Below are 22,252 nucleotides of genomic sequence, written 5' to 3'. Positions count from 1 at the left end.
AGTGACAAGAAGAGGTACCACAAGTGTGCCTGAAACACAGCCATAACAAAGATAAATCAGCCAAAGACAGATGTGGTTCTGGAGTCACTGGAACTAGTGATATAATGACAGATGGTACTGCAATAGAAGTAGACTTAATAAATAAAGAATCACAAGAAGAATAAATTACATCTACAATACTCCAGAAACTAAAGAAGACAATATTAGCCAGACAGTTAATGAAAGATGTAAGGTTAGCCTAGATAGAGATTAGTCTGATGATAAAAAAAATAGTAAAGAAAATCTACAAGACTGCTTTCTGTAACACTCTGAAGAGGTTTGGCTTCATCTGTTAAACAAGTGATGAAATAATCAAGTGAAACTTGGATGTTTTTGATTTCATTTTCTACCTGAGACAGGACAGTACAAACTGGGGTTGTTGGATGAAGAAGCTCAGACAGATTATTTTTGGTAGATTTTGTTTTAGACACAAGGTTCATGATTTTGATCTCATAATATGGTGCAGAATAACAGTATTGGAGAACATCTTTTAAAGATATGCCACCAGAAGTCAATCTCACATTCTCTCTAGCAGTTTCTTGAATGTCAGCTTCTTGAATCAGAGTGAAAATGAAAATAATCAAGAAGAAATGGAGCAAATGCAATTTCCAACTGTTATACTAGATGACTGGAGCTTTGCTGTTGTTATACCTCCACAAGATGTTTAATTTGTTGTGTTTTGTTTGCAAAAGTCAAGTTTTTGCTTGCTTATTTGGGAAGTTTCTTTTATTTGCCTGTAAAGTGAAGTTTTTGCTTACTCTTTTAGGAAGTTTCTCTTTTCTTGTTATTTGCATAGGCCTTCATATTTTCTGAAGTTTTGAGACAGATTTAAAGACTTATTTTTCCTTTCTGAAGCTTTTACTTTCTTTTACATTCAAGCTTGATTCTTTTTACAGATTCAACATTTCCTTCTATTCTGTTATTCTGACATTTGCAAATTTTTTGATCTCTGATATTCTTCAAAAATAGCTGGATGAAGCAACCTGCCTTCTTTAGCACCAGCAACTGAAAACCAAGGTCTGGTTGTTACCAGAGACAGTGGGGTCAACTTGGATGGCCATTTCTTCAATAACCTAACAGCAGCTATGGAATACATCAATAATCAAGCTCCACACTGTTGATATGGTCTACAAGTTGAGCTGATGAATGCACTTATGCAAGTAACTGATGTGGTCACTGACTTAGTGGCCTATTTCTATCAATATGTTGAAAGATCTAGAGCTTGGCAACATGTTATACACATCAATTTCAAAGCCAATTTCCATGATGCTTGAAAGGTTACCCTGGATGTTGAACAACATTGCATTGATATGCAAAAGATCAAGAATAGGCTTGTCACTACGTGGGGGATAGACAGGATTGATGCTATATGGCCAAAGATGAAGAGTCTGTAGGCCACACAAAAGCTTTGCCATACTCTAAATGTTTACAAGGATTGGGATAAGTTCACCAAAAATATTAACAGCACAGTGCTCTGAAGACTAGATGCTACAGGAGCTGAACATCACCAGAGCTTAGCTATATTGCCGGGTGATTATAAAGAATCCATAGAAGCCCAACCCATGATAACAAAGTGAATCAAGCCACAAAGAACCCCAACAACTCAGAGCGCTGCAAGTATGAAAGGATGATCAGGATAAAAAGATCAAGAAAACCCTACCAGAGGAATTTTGGAAATACATTAATGTATTCAGAGAAAGAGATCAAAGCAACAGTCTACCAAAGCACAACCTCTGGGACCACAAGATAAAACTACAAGAAGGAAAACAACCAGTGAAATTGCCAATATACAGATTAAATGAGAAAGAATCAGTGGAAGTGAAGAAATACATCAAGAATAATCTCAAGAAAGGTTACATCAGAGAGTTGACATCACTGGCAGAATATCTAATACTGTTTGCACCAAAAAAGAACAGAATCTTATAACTATATGTGGATTACAGACAGTTGAACAGCATCACAGTCAAGCTGACAAAGAAGTCAACCACACTTGTGAACTTTCTTCAAGAGATGCCCTACACTAATAAGGACTTACTATTGAAAACTATGGTCTTCTACAGCTGTTGGCTCTTCCACAGTCATCTAGCTCCCATCATTCAATTCAGAATATTGCTAGAAGCCCTCCCACTGCAAGCAGCCCCCAAGGTCTACTAGAAGGACTGCAGTCACCAATATCATCAAGGGATGTTCCCATGGGTGGAATGCCACATAGCTGCAATGTATCAAGAGCCTCTATACATAGTACAATGTCTATTAGATCATGTGGATTGGACACTGGCCAATCACAGCTGCTATTTGGATTTACTAGTGCACTGGCCAATCCACCTAGCCAATCAGAAGCTCCGAAGCACCACAGTGAGAGAATTGCAGCCATGTCAGCACACCAAACTCTCCAAGACCTAGGCAACAAAGATGAGTCCATTATTTCTCCTGAAAGTGATGAGGAAATACCCCAACATGAACAAGAAGAATCTGTCATACTGTTAGGAGAACCAGTCATAGGTCATGTAGGTTTTTCCAGGATTAGAGGTACAAAAGAGCTAAGTAGGTACAATGCTCACAACTGATGGAAGGGAGTTGTGTGTAGAACATAGAAGTTCTCCAACTAGAAGACTGAACACTGGGGTTCTCACAATCCATGCAAAGTGTGTGATTCTTATATATTCAGAGTTGAGGTCATGTGAATACCCCTGAACATCCAACATCATCTAATGCTTGGTTGGTCTAGATCTATGTTTGTAACATTATTCCCCCCTCCAGAGGTCTTAGACTCTGAGGCATAGAGCCACTGAAGTGGTTTTTTGTACATTGTCATAGCTCTTCTATAATTGGTGAAGTATTATAGGTTCTTGAATGTGCAAGCTTCTGCATTACTACTGCTTGTCTATATAGATATTCTGTATGTGTATTGCCACTGGTTGCAGTAGATATCCTTTAGCATAAAACAGCAATTATTTTATTACAAGAGTTCAGTGTTTTGTCATGTACTCATTTCTTTGTTTGTTTGCTTGTCTGGTTGCTATATTGTCTGTTGTCTATTATCACATTATTTATCAACAAGTCATGGAACTAGCAACCTTAGTGCATTACAGTACAGGTATAAATAGAGATCTTCTCATTCTTGTTCTTCTCTTCTTCTTCTTCTACCACATCTTGATGAGAGTGTTGTTATTTCTTCTATGCTACTCTTTGTTACCATATCTTCTTTGAAGAATTCTGTCCCTAATATTGAAGAGGAGATGTTTTCTTGCTCAGTATGCATATATTTAATGTTTACTGATTGTTTGGATGAAGTGGAGCCCTGTATATGGAACTCTGAAAAAGAATCTTGTGCTTATTGTTTAGAGTGCCAAACTCATACTTGTTGTGATATAAGTGTGTCTTCATCTGTTCTTTCTTGTTGATCTAACATAGTTATAGATACCTGAATCTACTTTTAATGTTGTATGTTGGCTCTTACATCTTCAAGAGAAGTATCACTTCTTCAATGCTGCAGACCCTTGCTGTCCATACAACATGAAGTGTATGAGCATACTTATGCAAGAATTTCATGGGCTTGACTCTGGGGCTGTCAAATATCATCATTACCAGACTACTTCTGTTCTTGAAAAATCTTTTATGAAATATCATCATCCTGCATCATATCAACAAACTAAAACTATGAATCTTGTGTCTGAAGCCAGATCTGTCAAGAATAATCTGTCTGAACTTCTTCATTTACCAAGTCCAGTTTGTGCTGTCTTGTCTTGAGTTGAGAATGAGATTGGAAACATTCATGTCTTACTTAACTATCTTACCACTTGTTTGATAAGTGAGACCAAGACTCTTTAAGACAGCACGGAAGCCGGTTTTATAGATCTTCTTTACTGTCTTTATCTGTTCTCGGACTAACTTCTGCTTAGGCCAACCTCACATCTTCTATCAACTGTCTAACCAACACTGTTTCTTCTGGTTTTTATAGCATTATGAAAGCACTTCATTCTTGTTATAGTTCTTTGTCTGTTATGTCTTCTTTCATGACTGTGTCTTCTATTGTGGCTTCATCCATTGTTGTATCAAACATATCTGCAACTCCCAAGTCTCACTCATCTATGGCCAGTTTGCCACCATCACAGCCACATCTCAGACACTCTTGTGGTATGCCTTCTTGCCATTAACTTCTTAGACATTGTGATCTTTATGTTTGTTTCATGTCATGTCTACCTTCCTTCCTGTATATAGGTTTGTTTGTCTTCTTGTAATTATATCTTTTTCTTAGATAATTCTTAAGACCCTCTTGTGCATTTTTGAGATTTTTCTCAGGTTCTCACATTAATTCCTCAATAGGGAATCCTTTCCACTTCACTAGGTAATATTTCTTGTGGTAGTGTTCTTTGTTGTCCAAGATCTCATCTACTTCCCACTTATGATAGTTGTCTACTAGTACTGTAGGAGAATGTGTTGGTGCCTTACCCTTTCTTATGCAATACAGTTTTAATAATGAGACATGAAAAACATTATAGATCTGGTAGCTCAGAGAGAGCTTCAGTTAATATGTGTTATTTTCTATAACCTCTATTACTGAGAGAGATTTATAGTACTTGTTGTCTAACTTCTTGCAAGAACATATTGTTCATAGATTTCTTGATAACAATATTACTTTGTTACCAGGTGCATACACTTTATCTTGACATCTTCAGTTATAGAACTGTGCTTGGTTCTCTTTTGCTTTCATCAAATGTTCTACCAGACTATCTCTTAATATAGAGATCATTCTCAGTCTCCTGTCAGGCATTATCTGTACATTATTATTGTTGTTGATTAACTTCTGGATCTTGTCTGATTCTCTAGATTCAAAGCCATATATTGCTTTAAATAGAAACATGTGTATTACAGAGTGTTCTGATCTGTTGTATGCAAATTCTACATACACAAGCCACTTCTCTCAATTGTCTTGTCTATAACTATAATAGATACAGAGGTATCTCTTCAAGATCTTGTTCAGTGCCTCTGTTTGGCTGTCTGTTTGTGGGTGGAATATCATGCTAAGTTTTCATCTAACTTTTATGTGAAAACATATCTCTGACCAGTATTCACTCATGAAGACAGATCCCCAGTCTGAAACAATATTATTTGAAAATCTGAAGTCTTTAAACACTCTTCTGAACAGAAGATTTATCATTTCTGGTGTGTCAATCTTCTTTCTACATGCAAGAAAATATGCAAGCTTTATAAATTGATCCACAACAACCAGGACTGCATTATATGAATTTCTCTTCTCTCCACTCAGAGAAAGATCTGTTATAAAGTTCATAGATATTAAAAGCCAGAAACTACTGAGTGTTGGCAATAATGCAAGCAATTCATATAGTTTATGTGTTGGAGTCTTCTCTTGTTGACAGGTTTAGTATTTATATATGTATGTCTGAACACCTTATCTTATCAATTGTCAATTGTATTTTCACCAGAGCAAGACAAATATCTTCACTATATCAAAGTAATCTGTGAATAAGTTATTATGCTGGACTTGTAGTAGTTCTTGTCTTAGAGCTGGATTATTAAAGATATAGATCCTGCTACTCTTTGTCAAAAGATCTTATTTGTTTATTTTCCACTCTGACTGCTGAGATTCTGTCTCAGTAAATCTTGCTTGTACAGAGAGATTATCTTTCTGTGCTTCTAGCAGCAGATTCAACACACTTACAGTTGATTTATTATAAATCTTTTCATCTTTTATTGCTGTGTTTGTGCACATATAGAGAATCCAGGATCTTCTGCAATTTCTTTGTTAAGTCTCCCCAGCATCTCTGCCTGATGCTCTCTGAACTGACTTAACTATCTTGATACCACCAGATCTCCCCTGTGCCACCTCTACCCCACTGCTTTGGACAGTATGGGCAGCATGTACTTGAATATTTTCTTCATTAAAGAAAGTTTCTTTAAATGGGTTCCACTCTGGAACACCATCCACATAATATCTTTTGAGTGTATATATTGGCAGACCAATGTCTTCTTCTAGTTTGATATAATCTGATCTTTCTGATAATGCATCAGCTGGGTTATACTTTCCAGAGCAGTAGAGAATCTTAAAGTTATATACTCTGAGAACCTCTATTCATCTTATGTGTTATTGTTGTGCCATCTTGTTTGTGAACTTCATAAATGAACAAAGATTTTCATAATCTATAATGATCTCTACAGGATACTTCATTTCTTCCAAGTACTGCCATTAATAAACAAACACTCATATAATGGCCAACATCTTCTTATCTGGTGTACTATAGACTTGTTGGGTCTGGTCAAACTTGAATGATCAGTAGATAACTAGATGCCACTTATTATTGAACAGCTGTAGCAATATCATGCTTATGGCATGTTCTGAAGTATCTGTTTCCAGATGTAGAGTGGTATCTGGTTCCGGGATTTCCTGTCCCAGTCCCAGATTCCTGTCCCAATTCCCATCCTGAGGACAGGATCAGGTTGAAGCTCAGCTTAATGGGATGGGACCAGGTTGTTTAACAGCATATTGGGACAGTTCCATGGGAACTGGGATTGGGATGGGATTGGGACCAGGATCAAAATCTAGCTAGTAGGACAGGCCCGGGACCTGACATGACAAAATGGAATAGGACTGGGATTTCAATATTGTATATGGGACAGGACCAGTAAAGTGTAGGATGAGACTGGAAACTTCAGTCTCATTTGTGTTGTCAAAAAGTAACAAAATTTGGTAACAGTTCTAACATAATTTTATCAATTTATTCAACTTCAGAAAAGTACCAAAATTTAATAATGCTCTTTGCATAATTAGATCATATTGCAAGCTATTAGCTACTTGAGTCTATCTATTGATAACATTGACATATTTTCTGTTTCTCATCTGGATTGAGTAGTGGATTTAGCAGGCTTGCAATCTCTTCCCATACAATCTCTGGAGTATCTTGATCATCTTGATTGTCTTGAATGACTTTCTTGGCCAACTTCTTATGCAATATGAGTGCTTCATCTAGCATATGCACCTTATTTTCATGTTTAAGTAGCATGATCTTCTTGATTGTAGATGCATGGAGCCACAATTATTAATAATGACATGTATTTCAAGCAACATTGAAAACCCATTCTACCTCAATCTCTGTTAAAGATATAGCCAGAATGTCCCTTGCCATCCAAGCAACAGTTGGAAAATCAGGCTCTAGCATTCTCCACTGTTCCAGAATTAGAGCTCAAGGTGATGTTAAATTCTTGTCATTTAAATATCACTCCATTTCATTTTGGAAATTTGCTCATCTTTGATGGGGTCTCTCAAAAATCATTTGCTCAATATTCTAGAGAAGTTAGCAGAGAAGAAATCAGAATAATACTTATAACAAACATACATCATTCACATCAAGTATTACTTCTCTTGACTGTTCATATTTCTCATAATGCTTTTTGTAAAATCTCAAAATATATTGTTGGTATGTTTCACACTCATCACTGGTCCAATCCTCTGAATCATATGCTCTCATATGGTGTGATGAATGGAGGGCAGCAGCTACAGCTAGCAGCTCACTCTTTGGATGCTCAGTATTATTATAGTATTTCTGAAATTTCAAGTTGGCAGCTTTGATAGCTTCTTGAATGTTCTCTCTTGTTATCAACTGTTAGGTCTTGTCCTCCTCTCTTTCTAAATGCTGGAAAAGATGATTGTATGTTGCCCATACCAGATAAATTGTTGGGCCTGTTATTTTGGACAGTATCTTAGTAAATCAACTAAATGGCTGCAACAGTCCAACCATATACTCTAGCTGCTTCCAGTCATGGTTCAATAAGTAAAGCCTTTGGTATTTTGGTGATGAGTCCTGGATCCATGAGTCCACAGCTTGTCAAAGCAACAAGACATGAACACACATCTCATAAATGGAATTCCATCTTGTGCAAACATCTTGAATCATCTTGTGCTGGTTCTCTTGTTGATATTCTTGGAAACATGCAGCAAGTTGGGGGGAGGCATTGGTTACATTAGCAACAAGACAAATCTATTGTCAAGCAAAGATTAGTAAATCAACTCAAGTATATCAAGACCATTACCAAATTTTGTTACCTTTCTAAGAGTATTTGCAAATGTGTCTGTTGATGCTAGATCATCAGTAATTGAGCTCTCATTAAAGGTAGTGGGTAGAGCATTATTGTCTGGCTGAATCTTGAGATTGCAAACCAGCTCTCAAACCACAAGTTGAATCATATAAGCAAGACAGAATATTGTTTCACTCTCTGCATTCCAATCAGTTATCTTGTTCAACTGCTGCAATACTGGCCTCAACTGATGTGTAAGATATGCTTGCATGGTACCATTGTTTGACACATTGTTACTTGTAATTGCAAGAAGATTGCTCTCAAGCCTCCATGCTGCTAGTGATTGTTGAAGAATCTCTGCCATATTCTTGCTAGTATGAGCACTCTCTAAACTTTCAAAACCCAGTAAATGCTTATGATACTCCCAATTCTTTGTAATGTAATAACCATTAATTGCCATAAAGGCAAGGTTATTGGGACTTGTCCAATTATCCACTGCCAGAAATACCTTGGTTATTAGGTCATGGTTAAAGAGAAGATTTCAGAATAGCTGATTGTACATATCATTCATAACCTGATATAATGTTCCTCATGTGGGTATCTGTAAAGCCATTGCAGGATTGAGCATAGTTATTAATATGCAGAATGCTGGATTCTCAATAGCACAAAATGAGAGATTCAAGAATATTAATGTTTGCACAAGCTGCCAGAGGAAATTGTCTCAATTGCATTCAGGAACAGGCAGATCTGAATCTGTTCAAGGACACTTCAGAAACTGTTGCTAAGACACCAGAACTGTTACTAAAATTCATTACATTTGGGAAATTAGGATCCATGATCTACCATCATGTTAACCAGAGTGTTACCCTGTTCATCACCAGTTTTTGTACAATCTTTGCTCATTAAATGCTTCTTCAGACCACTTGTACCATTTCAAGAAAAGCTTGAATAGCTGAGAAAGATTTGGCAATGCTTGCAAATCACTTCTGGAGTATCCTTAGAATGCTCTGTCACCTGATCAAATTTTGACCAAAAATCAGAATGGCATTGCTTTGCCTTCCAGTTGAGGTCACCACACTTCTTATCATTAATCAACTGAGCAGCTTCAGTAGTCAACCACCAAGTAACAAATAACTTATAATGCAGCTCCTTTCACAATACAAATTATTTTTTTCCATGTTGAACTATGGTCAATTCTGAAGGAATCTCTGTAGATTTTGCTTGTTTGCTGGCTTCAGTCATTAGGTTTTTCTTTTTTTTTTTTTTTTTTCACAATCAAATTGATTTTTCTCTAAGTTCTGTCTTAGTCAAAAAAGTAACAAAATGTGGTCAGAGCCCACACAAAATTTGACAATCTCTAGATAGTTAGCCTCATTTTACTCTGTAAGTACAGCAACCAACTACAAAATCTTCTTCTTCTACAAAATGGAACATTCTTCTTCAGGAAAATAAAACATTTTGCCAATTTAATGGCACCCCATTCTCAAATTAATATGAAAAAAGAACTAAAAACCTAACTTTCTCCTCTAGATATCAATAATTCAATTATTCTCCACCTCATTGTCCTCCTCATCATTCTTATCAGAGAACACCACAACCTCAAAATCATCTTCCTCCACCTTCTCTGGAGCAGATGGGCTGTTATTGTCTTCACTCAGACTCTGTAATTGGTCTAGAAATCCCCTCATCTTCTTCTCAACCCCCTCTCTCAATACACCAACTGCAGCAAGACAATCATGACCATGGGCCATGATCTTGGCCTCAAGCCTGACTATCATTTGGCAGAATTGGGTCTTTCTACATGCAGCAATAGGATGCTGCACCTGGCTTGTTTTGACCTAAATATGTCAGAACCATTACCAAATTTCATTACTTTTGAATTCTACCTTCTTTTTCTGCTGAGCTTCATTCTCAGCCTCTGTGACCTCTTCTTAGCAATACTTCTTCTCTTCCTTCCTCTTCTTTTGCTGAGAGATCATGAGCTGGTGCTTATGATACTTCTTTGACTTGCTCTTGGCAAATCACTTGGCCATCAACTCTTCAATAGCTTTATCTTCAATCATCTTGCAATCCTTCTTGCTGCTATTCTGCCTGCAATGGATGTCAATATAATTCAATGCAAACCACTGAGGGTGCATACCACTCATGTTTTGCTTGAATTTTCTTCAGCACATCATGGCATGTCTTGCAATCTGTCTCTTCTATCTTGAATATGTCTTTTTGATGGCCTTCCAAGGCCTGGCAGTGCTTCTGTGCTGCACAGGTCTTCTCTCTTATTGAATATTGTTTTGGCCCCATCTTCACAATTGTATGTGATGAGTTGAATTGCTGGCTACAGAATAATGAGATTATAGAGTATATTGATCAAGTACTTGTATAGGATGGTTACTATACACATTGTTTACATTCTACAGGCATGTTGCTATGGGCAAGCTCAATGTGTTGTTGCTATGCTGGCTACAGGATAATGAGATTATAGAGTGTATTGATCAAGTACTGTAGAATGGTTACTATACACATTGTTTACATTCTACAGGCATGTTGCTATGAGCAAGATCAATGTGTTGTTGCTATGCTGGCTACAGGATAATAATATCAGATCAGTCTCTCTTCTCTTCTCTTTCTCTTTCTCTTCTTCTTCTTTCTCTTCAGAGCTAATGTTGATGATTCTCCCCTCCTCTCCCCCCCACCATCTTTTTATTTACTGCACTTCAACATCCGCGCGTACAATGAACATATACTGCAACAAAATGAGTTGCATTAAGAGGTGAGTGCTTGCAGAATACTGCTCTGGCACACATTGTTTACTGACAAGATATTAGTTTTCCCTGTGCATGTTCATTTCATACAGCTGGAGAGGAGCAGCACAAGACTGCATTGAAAGAATGGGCCCTGAAGAAGGGCAATTGGTGTAAAGCCAATAAAGATGTTGATCTGGCCAACTTTGACCAGGAGAATTCCTGCCCCCATCCCCCTGTTCAAAATTGGAAGGCCGGCACTTGTATGTCAAAAAGTAACAATTTTTGGTAATGGTCTTGATGCTAATTGGTGAAAATAGGTGCCATCAAGAAAATCTGCCACTTCCAGAGCTCTATCAAGCTAATCTTGCTGGTGGCTCTGTTCCAGTGATTGGTTTGGGAAATTACTTTGTTCTGTCACCAAGAACATGAATATTGCTGGCAACATACTGCCATTGAGTCACTTCAGAAGACAGCTGAAGCAATCTTGTGCATTCTGTTTGAGTGTAAGTCACTCTTAGCAATGGCACCAACAATTATACTGAGTAATATAGGCTCTGTTATGGCAATAGTGTACTGTAAGCACATTACAGTCAACACTGACAATATGAAGCTTGTTCTTGGCATTAGTGCTAAAATTGGGTCAAACTATTTCAGCCTGATTGATGTGCCTGATCACCCCACCCCTGCTGCCATCATCTGCTGCCTGCATGCTGCCTCTGCCCTGCCAACTACCACTGCCACCACTCCATCACCACCATCACCACCCATCACCACCTCCCTGCCTCTCTCTGGCACCATCAGGGTCTCCGCCTGTCAAATGGCAGGTATTAGAGCCCCTGTCCAGTTCACAAAGCCAGTTCTGGAGGAGCAGGAGAAGGAGAAGGAGAAGGAGGAGAAGAGGGAGAAGGAGAATGATAATGATGATGAAGATGATGACAATAATGATTAACTTGCCATTTAGGCAGTTCCTGTTTGTTTGCTGGCTTTGACTATTAGTTAGTTTTAATACTTGATTTCTTTTGACAATCAAATTGATTTTTCTATGAGTTCCGCCTTCATCAAAAAAGTAACAAAATTTGGTAATAGTCCACACAAAATTTGATCAGTTTGACTCTTCCCTATAAATTTGACACAATAGGACCAGGAATCCTGGTCCCATCCCAGTCCCACTATGAACCCAGCCAGGATGGGAAATGGGAGTCTACCATCTCTGCTGGAATGGGATGTGGGACATAATTTTCTATTTGAGGATGGGACTGGGAAATAATTTCTGGAATAGGGATGGGAACAGGACCTCAAGCTCTTGAGTGGAATGGAACATGGGACTGAGATTTCATATTTGGGATTCCGGCTGTTTCTAAATTTGGGATGGGGACCAGGTTCAATAGGAAATGGGATCCTGTCCCGGTCCTGAATACCAGCCTAATTCTGTTGAGCTGAGCTTCAACCCAATCCTGTTCTTGAGATGGGAATTGGGACAGGAATCCAGGACCAGGACAGGAAATCCTGGAACCAGATACCACTTTGGCAAAGATGATGAAAGAAGATTTGGTATCAGATGGACTGATATTATTTGCAAGCCTAGTGATATTCAAATTTCAAGCTCTTTGCTATTCCATGGAGCCCATGGTTCATGCAAAAAGATTTATTGCACTATGCTATTCTGGTATATGGTAATTCAAGAGGACCATGAACATCTAGAAGTCAATAAAGCTGGTACCTGGTCCCAGCTCTCTGCTGTATATAGAGATCTAGTTCCAGAGTCTTTGTCTCTATCTGGCTATTCAAACTGTTACACATTGGTTCTATATTGATTCTCTACTGCCATTCAATTACAAAGCTTAGAAGCTATATTGGATGCTTTAATAGGCTGAATTAGATGGGATAACTCTATAGTAATTGAGGAACTAGATACTCTCTTTGAACCTGATGAGAAGAAGGCTCAGAACTTTATTAATAACTGGTGCCTAAAGACCATGTGAAGTACTCTGGATGCTATTATCAAGACATACCAAATTAAAAAGAAAGCTTTTGGCAACAAATCATATTGGTATTGTGTGCACAATAACATTGACCTAGCATCTGTTCAGCCTTCTCCTCCTCCTGAGAACTTGGTAGAAGAAGAGGATTATAGTGATCACTATTAGGGATTGCAGCTGTCACTTTCTTTATTCTTATTTCCTATGTTTTTCCTTACCAGACTACTTATTACTATTTATTATTCTCTTATTTTACTAAATTGCTTTTGTTTTGCTTTATATGTTGCTTGTTGTCAGGGGACACCAACACTCTAAGCCAGGAGGAAATGTGGTGGGGATTCTGGTACTATATTAGGATGAAGTTTGTTCCAGTCCAAGGTGCAACCCCTTCAAAGCTACTATCCCTGAGTTATATAAACTGCCCATAGCCCCTACATCTCGCTCATTACCTTCGCGCACCTTTTGCACTTTACTACACTCTTGTTCCTTATTATTATTTTGGTTATTAGTTAGAGAATGTGAATATCTCTTGTTCATGAAGTATACTACTGTTCCTCTTTAGAGCTGCCTGTATTAGTACAGGGCTCCTTAAGACTACTACTACTACTTCTTATAAGCTTAGACATCTATTAGGACATACATTTCGGTGCTTTCACTACTTGGTTCAGTACTATCTCTACTATATTGTGATTTTTTTTACTTCTCTTGCACTATCACCTTCTCAACCAAATCACCTACTTTGATGAGGCATCCTATCGTACCCCACTTCAGTATTTTCTTTATTTGTGAGAGATTTTCTTTATTATCTTGTTAAAATACTTCTTGTTCTTGAGAGATTGAGATTTTTTGTTTCTTCTTATTTAGACTCTTGTTCTACTGATTTTGTTTCTTCTTTTCTAGAATTAACTTAATAAGAATCACTTATTCTTATAGTTTTACAACTGTTTCTAATTAATATTGTAGCTTATCAAGTTCAGCTTGATAATAAGACCTGACACGATATAAAGAGCGCACAGAAAGCCATAAAGATCCAGATAAATGAGTACTGAATCATAAGACATAGCATGTATTTTAGGAATGCTGCTGAAGGTTCACAGCCTCTACTCCAAATGTGAGGATATTAGATCTCAACATGCTGCTTCCCTAGCCATGTGGCACGGAGATGTGTTGTTTTGGGTTTCCTAATTAGGCCAAGGGCGTACACTTTTTTTTTTGCTATAATCTCCCTTCCAACTCTCTCTCTAACTACTAACCTACACAGTTTCACCAGCTACCCTACAAGCGCACCAGCTCTTGAAATCAGTAAAGGTAAGCTCTCTACAGCCATGAGTTCCATTCTTGAAAGAGCTTATAAGCTTGCTAACTAGAGATTAGCAATATACAGACTTCCTTGTGAGATTCCCTTTGCAAAAGGGGCTTTGAAGCCACTTTTGGCAGGCTGATATAGAGCTCAAGAGCATTGCTAGATATTTCCTCCGAACAATTTTGTGTGTCGCGCGGCTAGATTTTCTCCAATATCCTGGCTTATTTCCCCAGCAGCTCCCACCTCGCAGCCTCACTATGTCGGCTTTCAACCGGATCATCAAGAAGCAAGCCGTCGGCAAGGTGGTGAAAGATGGAGTGGAGTATGTGCTTTCCGTGGCGACTGAGACGAGCAACTGGACAGGCCCAGAGGGTGTTGCTGAGATGATTGGCAAGAGAGCCGGCCCAATTATTCAGAATTCAAAAACACCACTGCCCCCCGGTGCTGTTGAAATATGTGTCAGGTATGTTATAAGCCCTCGCCTGCTCAGCTTATAAGCATGCTGGGAGTAATGCTGACAACAATCCACGCAATAGGGAGCCTGAGCATAAGAATGAAGCCAGTGATGATCAGAGAACCCATTTAACTGGTGTCGCTTTGTTCAAAAATGGTGATGGCACAACTCTGCACTTCAAGAAAAAAGAAAATGACAAGTCAAAGTAAGGATGCTCAAAGCCTCTTTAGATGGAAGATGAAAGATTAATAAGATTCTAGGGGCACTTGAACTCTTCAAAACTCCAATTTGCTGATGAATGTAAGGGGATGTGGGCATTCCTGGGAGAGAGTTCAGGGTTGAGCGCTGGCGTCCCCTTGGATATAAGGCATATTCAGGTGACCAATGCTGCGGGTGTTGTTGGCTGATGTTTTCATGTTATGTTGAAGTTGCCTGTATCCTTTTCAATGCTTAGCTTGCTTATTTTGAGATTGTTGTTGGGTTCTAACCCTGGTTACATACTTTCATTACCCCTATGAAACAAAGTCCTGCGTCGGCTCTTCGGACCGTTCATTCTATCCACCTGCTTATTCAACTCCATTAAACCACTCGTCTTCAAGAAGCTCTTTTGCTGTCGGCCTATCCCTGGGGTCCATCTTCATAATCCTCAAAATAAACTCCCTGTCCTCCGGCGAAATCTCTTTTTGACTAGCATACTGGAAAGGCTTCAATTGGTCTGACGGCACAGAAGCCATAATATATCTCAGAATCGCCAATGTTTCCCGATCAGCAAGGTCAGAGTATGAACAGGGGTATGGCCCGAAAAAGATGTGGTATTTTGCAAGGATATTGAGTTCATATTCATCGTGACCCCGAGGAACTTTGGGTTTGAATATGAAGAAATTGTCGCCCCAGATCATGGATATAACCTTTGTTGATAAACAGTTAACATTGGCCTTTGTTAGGAGAAAGACTTGAGCTAGGGGTGTTTGATAAGTACCATTGTTCCAAAGGACCAAATGTCAGTTGGTGGGCCCCATTGCAGTCCCAGTTGTGCCTCTGGGCTCCGCCAGATTGGAGTACCAATCCCATCACATTCCTGGCAGTACCGAGAGGTAATGTGGACAGTACTCTCCAAGTCAGCGAGCTGAATGTCAGTAAAACGTAGCCCACTCTCACCCTGAGAAGAGGGGGCAAAGTTAACTAGGACATTGTCCATTTTGACATCTGTAGAGTCCATCCTGTCAGAACCTAGGAACACACAGGTTCATCCGGGAAAATTCTAACCTGTGTGCACAAATCCATCTTCATGCAGCAGCTTCAACGCTGTAAGGACCCTTTTCGATACATATTTGATCTCTTTCGTAGTTAGCTTCTTCTTGTTGGAACTGGCGAGTAGGTCATCTTCTAGATGCCTCAAGACAATAGCTGGCGGGTCGGTAGGCTCCACTATTTCATCGATCAACGGACGTAGGTACTGTGTTCGAGATTGGAACTTCTTGAGAACATCTCTCTCATTGGTGATGCGGAGATCGTTGCGTGCGGATTTGATCACGACAGTCTGCCCAATTTTGCATCTAATAAAACAAGGTATATGTAAACACCAGGAAAGCACGCCAAAATTATTGCTCAATGTAAGTAGCGAAAGATAGAAATACCGTCCAAGCCAAACCGAATCTCCAAGCTGCCTTGTGATGGTGTACGTGCTGATAGCGCCGATGAGGATCTGGCCCAGCTTCAGGAGTGGAGAAGCCGATGAACTTGATGAGCCAGCGACGGACTGACCCAACTTTCCAAGAGAGGAGTGGGTTGTCATTATTATTATTGCGGACTCGAGAAGAGGCGGGTCATGCAAGGACAACGAAGTCGATGCGCGACTTTACCATGTACGTTCCAATAAAGTCCAGGGAACGAGGAAGGGGCACGCTCTGGCACAATGTACCTGGAGTCAGTTGAAAAAGCGTTGATTAATGGCTTCTCCTCAAAAAGCGGCTGATGCAATCCTCCAAACAGGGCTTTGTTTTTGATGTTCTGCGCTCGGTTGACAAGGCCATGGCAGCTTAGGTTAACGGAAAAATGATGACCCGGGGGCTTAGACCCGGTTTGAGTACTCGCTTCCGCTGACGCCATCGTGTTCTATGCCGCCAATTACCCCCTAGATGGCTATCGAAGACACGGTAACGCTTCCATGGCACCTATACCTACTAACGCAATGGTCCCCCAAACCATTACCCGCGGAGCACTGCGCTGTTAATATTATTGGCGAACTTATCCCAATCCTTGTAGACATTTAGGGTATGGCGAAGCTTTTGTGCGGCCCACAAGCTCTCCACTTTTGGCCATATGGCATCGATGCTGTCAACGCCCCACGTAGCGACAAGCCTACTCCCACGAGCGTTACAGAATTACGAGGATTCCTAGGGCCTGCTGGATATTTCCGAATACTCATAGAGCATTACAGTTGGATAGCCGAACCTTTACATTATCTGCTTCGACGAAATGTTACATGGACATGGACTGAAGGGCATCAGAATCTGCAGGGCTGTCACTGAACTGCTCCGTTCCAGATTTCAAGAGGGCGCTAGTCGGATTGACCAGCACGCTGGTGAATCAAATGGACCAATCAGAAGACAGGGACAATTTTGCACCGGGAGTTCGGATTTTCCGACTTCCGCTTTCCAATCGGGACAGCGTCACGGCTCACTGCAAACATTTCACACGCGATATTAATGCCAGCTTAAATCAACAGCGTAGAGCATGTCCTCAACTGCTCTGACAAGCTTCCAGTGGTTTTCCTATACCTGCTACACAGCTAATCCTCGCTCCCTGAGCCTTCGACCCCCCAGCGGCATCCAACCCTCCCCCAGCCCTACAGACATGTCTCCTTCTCCTCCCGGGATACCGGCAGAGCTCCTTCCAGAAGTGGAACAACAGATACCAGGCGACTTACTAGGAGCCGGGCCTGCAGCCGTTCGAACACTGAATGCTAGAGAGGAGAATGTTCAGGGAAGAATGGTAAGAGGAGAATACTAGAGAACTAAAGAACTTTGTCCGACCGGCTTCGTCCTGCAGCCACCAGCCACCACCTCTCCCCGCTGAAGCCTGTTCCATTGCAAATTCGGACCACCCGGACAATGGTCAGGAGAGCGACGCCAATGCTTTCCACCCTGCCCGTCCCGATCCCGCTGCAATAGGTATACTGGTGACTTGTGTATCGTCGAACACCACAAACATAGCAGCGCGAATATGAAGTTGAAGCCATGTCATCAATGCACATTTTAGTGTATGTGTTATATCTGCAGGCTGACGGAACGGCCCGGGAAGTTCACATGGTTGGTAACGCCTCAACCGATCCATGAGTGGCTTGTTTATGTAGAGAAATGAACGGTAGAAAAGTTAGAAATGCGGCAACACATACTCCAGAAAAAGAGGACAGCACTTCACAGGTTAGTAACAGTTCTAACATAATTTTATCAATTTATTCAACTTCAGAAAAGTAACAAAATTTGATAAGACTCTTTATATAATTAGATTATATTGCAAGCTATTAGCTACTTAAGTCTATCTATTGATAATATTAATATATTTCCTGTTTCTTATCTGAATGAGTGGTGAATTTAGCAGACTTGCAATTTCTTCTCATACAATCTCTGGAGTATCTTGATTATCTTGATTATCTTGAATAACCTTCTTGATTAACATACAATATGAGTGCTTTATTCAGTATATATATCTTGTCTTTATATTTAAGCAGCATAATCTTCTTTATTATAAATGCATGGAGCTACAATCATTAATAATCATATATATTCTAAGCAACATTGAAAACTTATTGTACCTCAATCTTTGTTAAAGATATAGCCAGAATATCTCTTATTATTTAAGCAATAGTTGAAAAATCAGACTTTAGTATTCTCCACTATTCCAGAATTAGAGCTTAAGATAATGTCAAATTCTTATTATTTAAATATTACTGTATTTGACTTTGAAAATTTGCTTGTTTTTGATAAAGTCTCTCAAAAATTATTTGCTTAATATTTTAGAAAAGTTAGTAAAGAGAAAATTAGAACAATGCTTATAATATATATACATCATTTATATCAAGTATTGCTTCTCTTGACTGTTCATGTTTCTTATAATACTTTTTGTAAAACCTCAAAATATATTATCAGTATATTTCACACTTATTACTGATTTAATTTTCTAAATTATATGCTCTTATGCAATATGATAAATAAAGAGAAGCAGCTATAACTAGCAGCTTACCTTTTAAATACACAGTATTACTATAGTATTTCTGGAATTTTAAGTTAGGAGCTTTAATAGCTTTTTTAATATTCTCTCTTATTGTTAACTACTGAGTCTTGTTCTCTTTTCTTTTTAAATGCTGAAAAAAATAATTGTAGATTACTTATATTAGATGAATTATTGAGCCTGTTGTTTTGAATAGTATCTTGATAAATTGACTGAATAGCTGCAACAGTTCAACCATATACTCTAGCTGCTGTTAGTCATAGTTCAATAAGTAAAATCTTTTATATTTTGATGATAAGTTCTGGATTCATGAGTTCCCAGCTTGTTAAAGCAACAAGACACAGATACATATCTTATAAATGGAATTTTATCTTCTGTAAATATCTTGATTCTTGAATTATCTTGCACTAGTTCTCTTATTAATATTCTTGGAAATATGCAGTAAGTTAGGGGGAGGCATTGATTGCATTGGCAACAATTATTATTATTATTATTATTATTATTCATTATAGTCTTATGCAGTCAGTAACTATAAAGACTACTTAGCAGCTGATCTGTTAGAATTTAATTAATGTACATTATAGAAACTGTAAAAGAAAGAGAATTCAGAGTATTTCAAGGTAATATAAGATGTTCTTTCACAAAAGTCAAATAACAGATAGTATATGAAATCAATTTCAAGAAAACAAAGTTTCTTGTAGCAGTGTGATGTAAACTAAGAAAAAAAAGTTAACAAATTTGAGAAAGCCACTGTCTAGTAGCTATTCCAGTACATTTGAGAAATAAAACTAGCTATTTTAGGCCTAATTCAGTTTCTAAAATAAAATTTAAAGATAGTTGAGAAATATCAAGTTCTTGTTAAATTTTTCTTCTTTCAGTTTGATAAGCTGAGCAATCTAATAATAGATACTTGGATTTTCAACACAATTACAGAAAGAGCATAAATTAGAAGAGTAGTCAGATAATCTTATTAAATAAGATCTGAAATATCTATAATCAAGCTTTAATTAACAAATAGTTGGCCATATCTTTTTAGATATAGAAAGAGTAGATGCTTTCTATCTGGATTTTACTTTAAATTAAGAGAAGTGGTTTGTAAACTTTTCTCTATTAAAAAGATCTTCATACCACTCTACCATTACTTATTCTTTGATTTGTCTCTTAATATAAGTAAGAGATATATATCTCTTTGAACAAACTTGATTTAATTTTGTAGCTCTTTTTACTGCTAGATCAGCTTCTTCATTTCCATGTATATTTACATGTGCAGAAACCCAATGAAGATGTATATTAATTTGCTAATTTTTAATATACTTAGCAGTTTTTCTTATAAACTGAAGATAATATAAGTCAGAATTAAGATCTTGATTCAAGAGTCTCTGAATAGTAGCTTGGCTATCAGAAAACACCCAGATATCTGATATTAATCTTGATTGAGATTGAGAAATAAAACTTGCTAATTTAAATACTTCATCTATAGCAAAAAGTTCTGCATTAAAGATTTCAAAATGTTTGCCTAGATTTCATGAAAATCTAATATTATCTTGTAGATTATATACACCAGCACTAGCATATTGATTTTCTTCAGCTTTGAATCCATTTGAATAAAGAATCAAAGATCTATTATCTAGACTTTTAATTCTATTCATGTAACTATTTTTAGCTGTTTTCTTGTCTGATTTTTCAATTTGAATATCTATTAGATCAGTATTGTGTGTGACTGAAAACCTCCCTGGGTTCTTTGGGATTTGAAAAGTACCAAAGGGCTTAAAGAGAGTAACAACAGATTGGAGATAGTGATCAATAGTTCAATAGTGCTCCAGTTGAGTGAGCAGTCTTGCTCTGATGACAAAGGGTTTCCATGCAGGTATATCAGAGTCAGAACAAGGCTATCATGCCTTTTTAAGAGTAGTAGAATCAGATACAATCATACAGTATCACAAGACTTTAATAATATGAAAAGTAATCAAGATATGAAGGTATCTGATTCAAAAATATCTATAAGATAGTAAGGAAAGTTGATTATAATGAACAAGTTTATTGAATCTCTGGTAATAAGTGTTCTTATATACATGATGCTCTTCTGGTGATACTTGTGATACTTTCTTCTAGATTGCTTGTGTTGTAGTATCACAATATATAATACTCTCTTTCTTATATCTTATCTTGCTCATATCATCTTCTGGTTATATAATTTCTCATCTTAAGGTTTCTCCACAATAATCTGTAACTCTGTCTTGTCAGGTTTTGTTTAATTATTCTGTGTCTCTGGCTGCTATACTGTAAGATTCATAATATCATTTTCTTCTTTTACAGTGTGTTGTCCCCAACTGCTCTGCTTCTTTTTTCTGAAATATAAAAGAGTGTTCTCTTCTTCTTGTGTTTTCTTGTGTTCTTCTTTCTTAAGTAAGTGTCTTTATAGCTTAATCATAGCTTCCAAATCTGCCATTCACAAGAATACTTTGGTCACTAATATTGAAAAATCAGGCTTTATTATGATCTTCTCTTGTATTCACTGTTCTTCTCTCAACAAGATGTGCATTATATTCTCTCATTCTTCTCAGTGTAGTGAATGTGTGCATTTCAGTTGTTTGTGTATCTGTGACAACAGTTCTTCTGCTGAGAAGTGGCATTCTCTTGAGAAAGCTCAGAAGAAGCTAAAGTTGGAGAAACATCAAGCTTTCAAGAAACAGATTTGTATTTTCTTGACACTTCTTCATCTTCAAAAACAAGAGTCTCTTCTTAAATATTGTGGTAGTGATATGATAGTTTGGGGTCTTTCTTCTTTGGAGAAATTGAAGTGTCTGGAAGAGAAAGAGCAGAAAAGAGTGGCCAAACAGGCAGAGATTCAGAATCTGCTTGCTTTATTAAATAATCTTCCTTCTTCAGATTCTCTTCCAGTTGTCTCTGATTTGTTTGTTAATGCTTTGCTAAGTGAGGGTATTATTAATGATATATCTCAACAATTGTTTGAGCATTTCTGAGGCTTTTTGCTGGTTCCCAGGTGTTTTTCAAGATATTATACCCTTTCCATTTCACTAAGTAGTGAAGTTCTCTACTGATTTTCTGATGATCTAGTATTTGTTCAACTTCATATTCTTGTTCTTTGTTGATCTCTGTGGGCATTTCTTTGGCATGTAGTGGTGCTTTTTCCAATAATGAGACACAGAATACTGGGTGTATCCTCATCTTCTTGAATAACTGGAGTTTGTAATTAACTCTTCTGATCCACTTCATGATTTTGTATGGTCTCAATTTTTTGAAATCAAGTTCTTTGCTTGATTGTTTGGTTTTGATATTCCATCAAATTAGAAATACTTTTTCTCTCTCTTTTAGAGTTAGTGCTTTCTGGCATCTTCTGTTATAGTAGTGCTTTATTCTCTTATTCAGAAACTTGATATTCAGTTTTATCTGATTCTGCAGTTCTTATAGTTGTATTGCCATGGGTTCTGCTTCTTGAGTCTTTTGT

The 22,252-nt window shown here is 37.9% G+C and overlaps 6 protein-coding genes across 6 annotated transcripts; 4 read left to right on the top strand and 2 right to left on the bottom strand.

The window, feature by feature from the left end:
- Positions 1-2,285: 2,285 nt before the first annotated feature.
- Positions 2,286-2,633, top strand: CIMG_13510 (uncharacterized protein; the record flags this gene model as incomplete). The annotated part of the gene is made up of 2 exons (XM_004444572.1): positions 2,286-2,546; positions 2,613-2,633. 2 exons carry the CDS (start codon positions 2,286-2,288, stop codon positions 2,631-2,633), a joined length of 282 nt encoding a protein of 93 aa, XP_004444629.1.
- A 6,981-nt stretch (positions 2,634-9,614) lies between these two features.
- CIMG_13509 (uncharacterized protein) lies at positions 9,615-9,824 on the bottom strand (the record flags this gene model as incomplete). The annotated part of the gene is made up of 1 exon (XM_004444571.1): positions 9,615-9,824. One exon carries the CDS (start codon positions 9,822-9,824, stop codon positions 9,615-9,617), a length of 210 nt encoding a protein of 69 aa, XP_004444628.1.
- Positions 9,825-10,823: 999 nt separating this feature from the next.
- CIMG_13508 (uncharacterized protein) lies at positions 10,824-11,763 on the top strand (the record flags this gene model as incomplete). The annotated part of the gene is made up of 5 exons (XM_001238904.2): positions 10,824-10,840; positions 10,896-11,074; positions 11,132-11,184; positions 11,281-11,317; positions 11,384-11,763. 5 exons carry the CDS (start codon positions 10,824-10,826, stop codon positions 11,761-11,763), a joined length of 666 nt encoding a protein of 221 aa, XP_001238905.2.
- Positions 11,764-14,353: 2,590 nt separating this feature from the next.
- On the top strand, positions 14,354-14,759 carry CIMG_13507 (uncharacterized protein; the record flags this gene model as incomplete). The annotated part of the gene is made up of 2 exons (XM_001238903.2): positions 14,354-14,559; positions 14,633-14,759. The coding sequence occupies 2 exons, from the start codon at positions 14,354-14,356 to the stop codon at positions 14,757-14,759; spliced, it is 333 nt and encodes a 110-aa protein (XP_001238904.2).
- A 228-nt stretch (positions 14,760-14,987) lies between these two features.
- On the bottom strand, positions 14,988-16,531 carry CIMG_09925 (serine/threonine protein kinase). Its single transcript, XM_001238902.2, has 4 exons — positions 16,188-16,531; positions 15,817-16,106; positions 15,530-15,756; positions 14,988-15,458 (listed from the first exon to the last, which is right to left on the bottom strand). Exons 1-4 carry the CDS (start codon positions 16,343-16,345, stop codon positions 15,117-15,119), a joined length of 1,017 nt encoding a protein of 338 aa, XP_001238903.1. The 5' UTR covers positions 16,346-16,531; the 3' UTR covers positions 14,988-15,116.
- Positions 16,532-17,286: 755 nt separating this feature from the next.
- CIMG_13506 (uncharacterized protein) lies at positions 17,287-17,779 on the top strand (the record flags this gene model as incomplete). Its single annotated transcript, XM_004444567.1, has 2 exons — positions 17,287-17,544; positions 17,573-17,779. 2 exons carry the CDS (start codon positions 17,287-17,289, stop codon positions 17,777-17,779), a joined length of 465 nt encoding a protein of 154 aa, XP_004444624.1.
- Positions 17,780-22,252: the final 4,473 nt, after the last annotated feature.

This window comes from Coccidioides immitis (genome assembly GCF_000149335.2).
Source record: "Coccidioides immitis RS genomic scaffold supercont3.5, whole genome shotgun sequence".
Taxonomy (NCBI): domain Eukaryota; kingdom Fungi; phylum Ascomycota; class Eurotiomycetes; order Onygenales; family Onygenaceae; genus Coccidioides; species Coccidioides immitis.
The sequence above is the reverse complement of the archived record's forward strand: the minus strand, read 5'-3'. Positions and strand labels throughout refer to the sequence as shown.

Coding starts and splice junctions, on each gene's coding strand:
- CIMG_09925 (XM_001238902.2), bottom strand. CDS start 16,345: ATGACAACCCACTCCTCTCTTGGAAAGTTGGGTCAGTCCGTCGCTGGC. Junction 16,107..16,187: donor GATTCGGTTTGGCTTGGACG/GTATTTCTATCT, acceptor TTGTTTTATTAG/ATGCAAAATTGGGCAGACTG. Junction 15,459..15,529: donor TTTGGTCCTTTGGAACAATG/GTACTTATCAAA, acceptor TTATCAACAAAG/GTTATATCCATGATCTGGGG.